The sequence below is a fragment of the Carassius auratus genome, chromosome 16, assembly GCF_003368295.1.
Source record: "Carassius auratus strain Wakin chromosome 16, ASM336829v1, whole genome shotgun sequence".
In the NCBI taxonomy this organism is placed as follows: domain Eukaryota; kingdom Metazoa; phylum Chordata; class Actinopteri; order Cypriniformes; family Cyprinidae; genus Carassius; species Carassius auratus.
In genome coordinates, this window is record NC_039258.1 from 23,682,421 (window position 1) to 23,690,303 (window position 7,883).

A 7,883-nucleotide genomic window follows, 5' to 3' on the forward strand; every position below is an offset into this window, starting at 1 on the left:
TCGTGACGGCACTAATTGTATGTTAGAAATAATAATAATAACAACAACAACAACAACAACAACAATAATAATAATAATAATAATAATAATAATAATAAAGGGACAAAATGCAGCTTGCATACTTTTTTGGGAAATTTATTTGCATATTGCATGCAGTAGTTTAAAAAGAAAGAAAGATACAAAAAAAAAACTTCCTTAACGATATGTAATAAATGTAAATCTTGTGTATGTAAATACACTGTAATACACGAGCAAACCCTCTTAAGCCACAGCGTGAATTATTATTAGCCTAATATTATTATTATTATTTTTTATAAAGAAATGACAAATGGGAAAATATCATCATGTCATCCGTCAACCGCCGAAATAAATCCAAAAGAGAGAAAAGTGCGGCAGATAAACGACGGGAACGCGACGGCGAGGAGCACAGGCGGCTTTCTGTGCGGGTTTTGTTCCGGAATTGCGAGAGAGGGGCGGAGACGGAATATTTAGATGAGCCGTGATTGACAGCTCCTGTTTCTCCAATGCTCTCAGAAACTCGCCTGCTCCTTCCAGCAACTCTTCACTCTCCACTCCCGAGCACTACAAACAAACGGACGCTAGGGGATCTTCATGACGGCTCTCTGCTGATCGCTCGCTCCTCTTCTGCGCTTTTATTTGTTTTCTTTTATTAGTTTATCCCTGCGCGCGCTGGTTAAATGCGCTGATTGCATCGATCAGCCCGGTCTCTGCCCTCCCGCGTTCCTGTTCTGGAGAAGCTGTAATAATGTCCTATCCTCAGGGTTACCTCTACCAGCCCCCGGGCTCCCTGGCGCTCTACTCCTGTCCGCTGGCCGCCCCGAGGAGCGAGGAGCTGGCCCGGTCCTCGTCCGGTTCAGCGTTCAGCCCGTACCCCGGATCTGCGGCGTTCACAGCCTCGGCCAACGCTTTCTCCAGCCCTCTGCCCTACTCCACAGATCCAGCCACGGGATTCCCGTCCTACATGGTAAACAGCTGCTGTGGATGTAGAGCCGTCGCCATTCACCAGGCATTGTTCTTGATAGGAATGCATGAATATTGCATGATCGGATGGTTATAGTTTTGGTTGTGGTTCGGGAGTTGCATGCGCGCGCGTGTGAGTGTGTGTGTGTGTGTGTGTTTCAAAGGGAAGCTCGAGAGGGACGTGAATACAAATTCAGCTGGTTGTGATCTAAATTTATTTTGTTGGGCGATAAAGTTGCGAATAAAATCGACAGCCTTAAATGCGTGCTTATTTATTTGCGTCTAAATATGCCTTGGCCCACTTTACAATTTACTTTTGCACGGCCTGTTCTACACCGCGTTATTTTTAGTCAGTAGCTCAAATTATTAGTTGTGACATTTTTACATTATTAATATCAAGAAGAAAAAAATGTGTGCGACTGTACAGTATATTTTAGAGATGAGATTTGGAGGGATGTGCGCTTAAAGAGGCGTTATTTAATCGTCAATTGATGAATCGCAATGCTAATGCCATGGCACATGAAAGCGGGGAAACGCTCCATATCCAGTGGTTTTCTAATAGGATTTGTAATGCTGCGTTTCACTGATATGCCTCTGACACTGAAAGAGCACTGGGAAAGTCAGCCTGGTGATTATGCAAAATGGCTGCAATTACCCATTATCTGTTATCCACCCCGGGTCCATGTAATTGTGCATTCTGACAATTGCATGAAGGATTAATCATTATTGGCTTAATTATTATTCGTATTATATTTTGGTTACACTTTATAATAACATGCATTAATAACATTAACTTTGCATAATGCATAATAGATCATTAGTTCGTGTGCATTCATAAAGCGTTGATTTATTTTGTTTAAGTTGCGCTACATTTATTATATGTAGTAAAGAAGAAAAAAAGCTGCGCATAAAAATAAATGATAAGACAGGTTACTGACAAAAAAATCTGTCGTTTTTGAAGGGCTCTCCGTATGACGCGCACACCACGGGAATGGCAGGAGCCATCAGTTATCACCCGTACGGGAGTCCCGGTTACCCGTACCAGCTCAACGACCCCGCGTACCGGAAAAACGCCACGCGGGACGCGACGGCGACGCTAAAAGCGTGGCTCCAGGAGCACAGGAAAAACCCCTATCCCACTAAAGGAGAGAAGATCATGCTGGCCATCATCACCAAGATGACCCTCACGCAGGTGTCCACCTGGTTCGCCAACGCCAGAAGAAGACTCAAGAAGGAGAACAAGATGACATGGGCTCCACGGACTAAAAGTGAGGATGAGGACGAGGACGACGGCGACGGGGAGAGAAAAGACGAGCGCACGGATAAAAACACGGACAACAGTGAAGCGTCTGCTGAGGACGAAGGTGCACTAGTATTACTACTATTATTATTATTATTATTATTATTATTATTATTATTATTATTATTATTATTATTATTAGTATGCGTTAATTTAATTTAAATGCATTCACGGTCGATAAAATGTAAAAAGTAAAATGTACTGCATATATTGTAAAAATATTTTACGTTTGAATTGTGTAGCTCTATTAATTATATGTGAACATGGACCACAAAACCAGTCACAGTCATAACATTGTATGGGTCAAAATGATCGATTATTCTTTTATATCAAAAAATGAATAAATAATAATAATAAAAAAAATCATTATAGGATATTAATATATTTTGCCAATTTGCTTTACGTAAATATTTCAAAACGTATTTTGTGATTATTAATATGCATTGCTAAGAACTTCGGACAACTTTAAAGATGATTTTCTCAGTATTTAGATTTTTTTGCTCCCTCAGATTCCAGATTTTCAAATAGTTGTATCTCAGACAAATATTGTCCTCCGAACAAACCACACATCAATGGAGAGATGATTTATTCAAATGTGTAAATCTCAATAATAATAGTAATAATAATAATAATAATAATAAATAAATAAAAATAGAAATACGCTTATGACTGGTTTTGTGGTTTAGGATCCTACACAATTGTAATCGAAGACATTCGCGTCATAATGCGAATTTAAGGGAAGTTCTGTGAGTTTTTGACAGTAATAACTCACGGTTGCGTGCTCTGTGTCCACAGGCATCGGTTTGCACCTGACAGATCACTCGTGCTCGGTAGAATCTGACGGAGAGAAGGTCACGTGCAGAACCGGAGACCGGGTCTGTGATTCTGGACCCGATATCAAGGACAAATGTGACTCTGGTGATCTGGACACGGGCCTCGAGGACAGGCAGAGAGCCCCGACACCCGAGCCGCTGACCTCCTCCCCTCTGACCGCGGTGGAGGCCCCTCTCTTGACCCATCATCACCGAGAGAACAGCACCAACAAAACATGTCTGGACGGTCAAAACCAAAGCGTCAAGCCTAAGCTGTGGTCATTAGCCGAGATCGCCACTTCAGACCCAAAGCAGCAGCAGAACTGTCCCCCGGGCGTTGGCCTTCTGACCTCCCCGGCGTCCAGCGCGTCTCCGGCGGGCGCAGTGTACCCCGCCACCTCTATATTAGGAAGACCGCTTTATTACACCTCGCCGTTTTATAGTAGGCCTAATTACACAAACTATGGCAGCTTCAGCCCGCTGCAGGGCCAGGGGATACTGCGATATAACTCATCTGCTGAGGGACTCCTCCGAGCCGAGCCTCTGCTGAAGACCAGTCCGAACCAGACCGAGCAGCACTTCCGGGCCTCCGGCGCAGACTCCAAAAAAGGTGCGTAAAGGGTGCACATATATATATAGCCTATTTATCTCAGCCATTTAACTGATTACATGTAGATTAAACAATTGTCTATTAAATAAAGTAACCAGCCTATATTAAATTAATCAGTTGAGGCACTTATAATATAACACGTGTGTAAATAAACTTGAATTGAATTTCCCGGTTTCGAGTAATTGTCGCATGTTTTAAGTTATTTTATTGTTTGAAGTGACATTAGTTTATTTTATGTTTTCTCCTAATCTAACGCTAGTGTCCAGTCTGTATTATATGAGATATTTAAGCTGTCCAAACGCTGTAGTAATCCCCCTTTACTGAAACGGGTGTGTGTTTTCTGCAGACCCCAGCGAGGTGTTCACAGTAAGATCCCAGTCATACCTGTCGAGTTAAAGACGAGGAGGAGCTTCAAGTAAGTCGCTGATATAAGCATTAATGTGCAGGTTATGTGCCGTCTTTATGACAACGGTGGAATGTTTCCTAAAGCCACTTCCTCATGTTTGATTAGTCACACTGTTCGTGTCAATGTTCCGTTGTGTATGACTGTGTGAGGCCTGCTTTATGTTTGTATAGATTAATTGTGGATTTCTAAATTTAATGCAGTAGATTTATAATATATATAAGTGGACTGATGTAGGTTCTGTTTCCTTGGTTCACAGGTAGGTGTCACAATTGCTTTGAACAAAGCGAACAAGCCATCACCACCCCCCCCCCCCCATGCTGTTTGAAACTAACATTTGCTCGTCCGTGGATCTTTATGTGTGCCACTGTACACCCACGGACTACAGAGCACCTGCCTATAGAACAATAACACGTGCGATTATGGAAGGGAAGAGGACATTCTTTTTTAAGGCACAAAAGCCAGTCTGGTTTGGATGAACTGTTGTGTGACTGTACTTTACCCCAACACATGTGACTTTCGATGAGGAGACGATTTCTCAGGATCCCTACAGTAGCTTCATTGCCGCCAGTCGTGCACGCGCGTGGGCCTCTCTAGACCTGTCAGACTCTCAGTGCTAGCAGTCGTGCACGCGCGTGGGCCTCTCAGTGCTGGAGGTGTGGAGTGTAAACGAGAACTCGGGACTGGTTTAAACTTGACTAAGAGTGGAATACATTTGATATTTATTTTTGTAGTAATGCCTATAATTTATGCAAGTTGTATTGCAACGGTAACCGAGCATTGTTTTGTAAATAAACCATGATTGGTTTTTATTTAAAAAGCCGAAGTTACGCAATGTTGTTAACAAGGAGACTTTTACTAATTTATATCTCTGATTGTAAATAAAAAGCGCTAGTCTGCACTGGCACCATGTGGACTGCCCTGTTTTTCAACACTTAATGAGATTCTAATCGCTGTGTCATTTTTTCACACTGGCATGATGTATATGTGTCGGGACTAATCCAGACCAGATCATAAAACACGGCGCCATTTACAAACGACACGTTTCAAACTCTCCTTTTAAATGAACAAAAGTGTGTTTAAAATCTTCAGTGTGTGGATGCAGTCTGAATGCTGAATGTGCTCTGGATGGCAGTGAATATTAGAGGCTGCTTATAATCCAGGCCTTCATCTATTTTTCAGCCTGATGAACACAGGGCTGGAGGGGAAGTGTTATGAGCTCCCGGCGGGTTTAAGATGCTCAGTCGGCCTTCATCATAGACTGATACTGAACGACCCATAAAATCACGTCTAAACACCTGCCTGCTCCTGCAATGACGTCTCTCTTATACAGACCCCGTTAACATTGTCCAGGCGTTAGTTAAACAGAGCACTGTTAACCTCAACAACCTTTCGATACGGCTATTAAAATATGGGCTCGGTTCTTAAATATAAAGGCTGCCCAAAACAAAGGTAATAGCTAATATTAATTATTATAAGAACAGGAAATAATTGAATAATAATAATAATAATACCAATAGTAGGGCTAACGCGATTTAATAATAATAATAATAATAATAATATAAATTGTTTCGATAATAGCAAGCAATTTAAATGTAAATACATATTTGAAACGATTCATAATTAAACATTTTGTTTATGTTTAATGCCATATGACATCGAACTGAATTCAGGTCAACGCTGTGATGAATGCGTCGCTTTTCTCGATAATATCGCGTCTGGTTTTGTCGTTTGAAGCGTGTTGTGCTGTGCATATATATTCCTGCACTAAAGGCTTCATTATTAGAGGTGAATTATTGAAATTCAGTCTTTAATCTCAGGTGGGATCCCGGGGGGATCGACCACTGTTGTCAAAATGGCACCACAGGCGGTTTCCATTCATACTCCCTTCAAATGTCAACATTTGTTCTCAATAAAAAGAGTTATTGTTTCTGTAAAACAGCTTTTGAAAACATCAGAGAAGTCCAGGCAGCTCTGTGTGATTGGGATCAGGTAAAGGTGAAGTGAAGCAGCGCGAGAAGCCTGTTCTTCCCGCCACTGAGGAAAAATACATTTATTTATCCATTAAGCAAATTTGAGAGAATAGTGTAGTCACCGCTTTGAATTTTAAAATCATTATTTGGCGACGTGTGTGTTCAAGGCTGTAATGTTGCGTTTACGACTGGGAGAAAAAATAAATAAATAATAAAAACGAGGATTACATTGATCTTTTAATGCGGTTAATGGGATTTATTAATAATAACAAGATATGCAAAACAAAAACGCCTAAAGATGTTTGACAGTTAGGCTACTTTATGGAAAATGTGTAAGCGTTTCTCTGTGTGTGTGTGTGTGTGTGTGGAACGCATGCCGGTCCCGCATAGTTCAGTCAATCCGAGCACATTAAACCCGATCTGAAACAGCCTCTAATGGTCTCCCTCTATTCTGCACCGTTTATCTTTACAACTTTAATCTCCCATTAGAGTCAGGCCGTAAATAACATTTCAGGCCAGGAAAGGAGAGAAAAGGTATTAACAAATCGAATACATGTGTGTTTAATAAGATACATCAGAGTGTCCGAGGCTCTAAAGCGAGTCCTGGGTCGGTTCCTCCATAAAGGTGTCACAGGAGATGTCCTCTCATTAGACTGATCAAGGCACGAGAGAGAGAGAGAGAGAGAGAGAGAGAGAGAGAGAGAGAGAGAGAGAGAGAGAGAGAGAGAGAGAGAGAGAGAGAGAGAGAGAGAGTTTGTCCACACGGACTCTAAATAAGATCATTAGAGCAGTCAGCTCCGGACAAATACAGAGATCTCCTCTAAAGACACCGGTGTGTGTTTTCAGGGAAGCTGTTTTAGGACCTGCTGTTTAGTGTGCGAAATCTGTTCATTTTATTTGACAAAATGATACTTTTAGTTGCTGACACGTATAAGTACAGTTTACAATTTTGTTAATTTGTCCGCTTAAAGAATAAAATGAACTTTTGGAAAGTATTTAACGTTAATGAAGGTTTTTTAATTTTTAAAAAAAAAATTCTTGGGTGAATATGTGTTATGTGGTACTACTTTTTATAGAAAGAAAATCATTTTTTCGCGAATAATCAAGAAGGGCTGATTGAACCTAAACAGTGGCAAAGTGACAAAGAAAGCAAAGAGAGAAGAAAGACAAATATCGGTGGAGAGTTTAATAAAGGTGTGGATGAGGGCAGGCCGAGGGGATGCTATTCTTTAATATGTCACTGTTTGCACTAATATGAGAAGTAACTAAATATCGTTAAATATCGTTTCTCACACGCCCAGCTAAAAAAAAAAAAATATATAATATATGATCACAAGCACAAATTAAATGCAGGAAAGGCAGAATAATCTCAAGCAAAATTACTGCTAGATGTTTTGTTCATACAAAATAAATACAAATATTTGCTCAATTGCATAGATAGATAGATAGATAGATAGATAGATAGATAGATAGATAGATAGATAGATAGATAGATAGATAGATAGATAGATTTACTTTATATTGAATGGATATAATCGTATGATTTTACTGTTTTATACAGAATATTTGCTGCTTTTATGATAATTTGGTTTTAGTCATCTATCAAAGAAATGCATGAAATGAATCCGAAACATGAAAGAATGTGAAGCACTATTAGTGTTTTGCAGTGTGTGTGCTTTAGCTTGGCCTGCCAGCATTTCACCGGTCTGACACAATCGCTGTTTGTTCCACACACAGGTATCGGATTCACTGCTCTCCCGTGATCTGACGTGATCTCATCTGATCTCCCGCGTCACACGCTTCT

At 40.6% G+C, this 7,883-nt stretch overlaps 1 protein-coding gene across 1 annotated transcript; it reads left to right on the plus strand.

Annotated features, from left to right (window-relative positions):
- Positions 1-315: 315 nt before the first annotated feature.
- Positions 316-5,045, plus strand: LOC113116583 (iroquois-class homeodomain protein irx-2-like). Its single transcript, XM_026284822.1, has 5 exons — positions 316-985; positions 1,943-2,345; positions 3,077-3,703; positions 4,050-4,118; positions 4,366-5,045. The coding sequence occupies exons 1-4, from the start codon at positions 767-769 to the stop codon at positions 4,097-4,099; spliced, it is 1,299 nt and encodes a 432-aa protein (XP_026140607.1). The 5' UTR covers positions 316-766; the 3' UTR covers positions 4,100-4,118; positions 4,366-5,045.
- The last annotated feature ends 2,838 nt before the right edge of the window (positions 5,046-7,883 follow it).

Excerpts from the sequence above, each read along its gene's own strand:
- LOC113116583 (XM_026284822.1), top strand. The coding sequence starts at position 767 with ATGTCCTATCCTCAGGGTTACCTCTACCAGCCCCCGGGCTCCCTGGCG. Across the intron at positions 2,346-3,076 it reads AGCGTCTGCTGAGGACGAAG|GCATCGGTTTGCACCTGACA; the intron begins GTGCACTAGTAT and ends CTGTGTCCACAG. Across the intron at positions 3,704-4,049 it reads CGGCGCAGACTCCAAAAAAG|ACCCCAGCGAGGTGTTCACA; the intron begins GTGCGTAAAGGG and ends TGTTTTCTGCAG.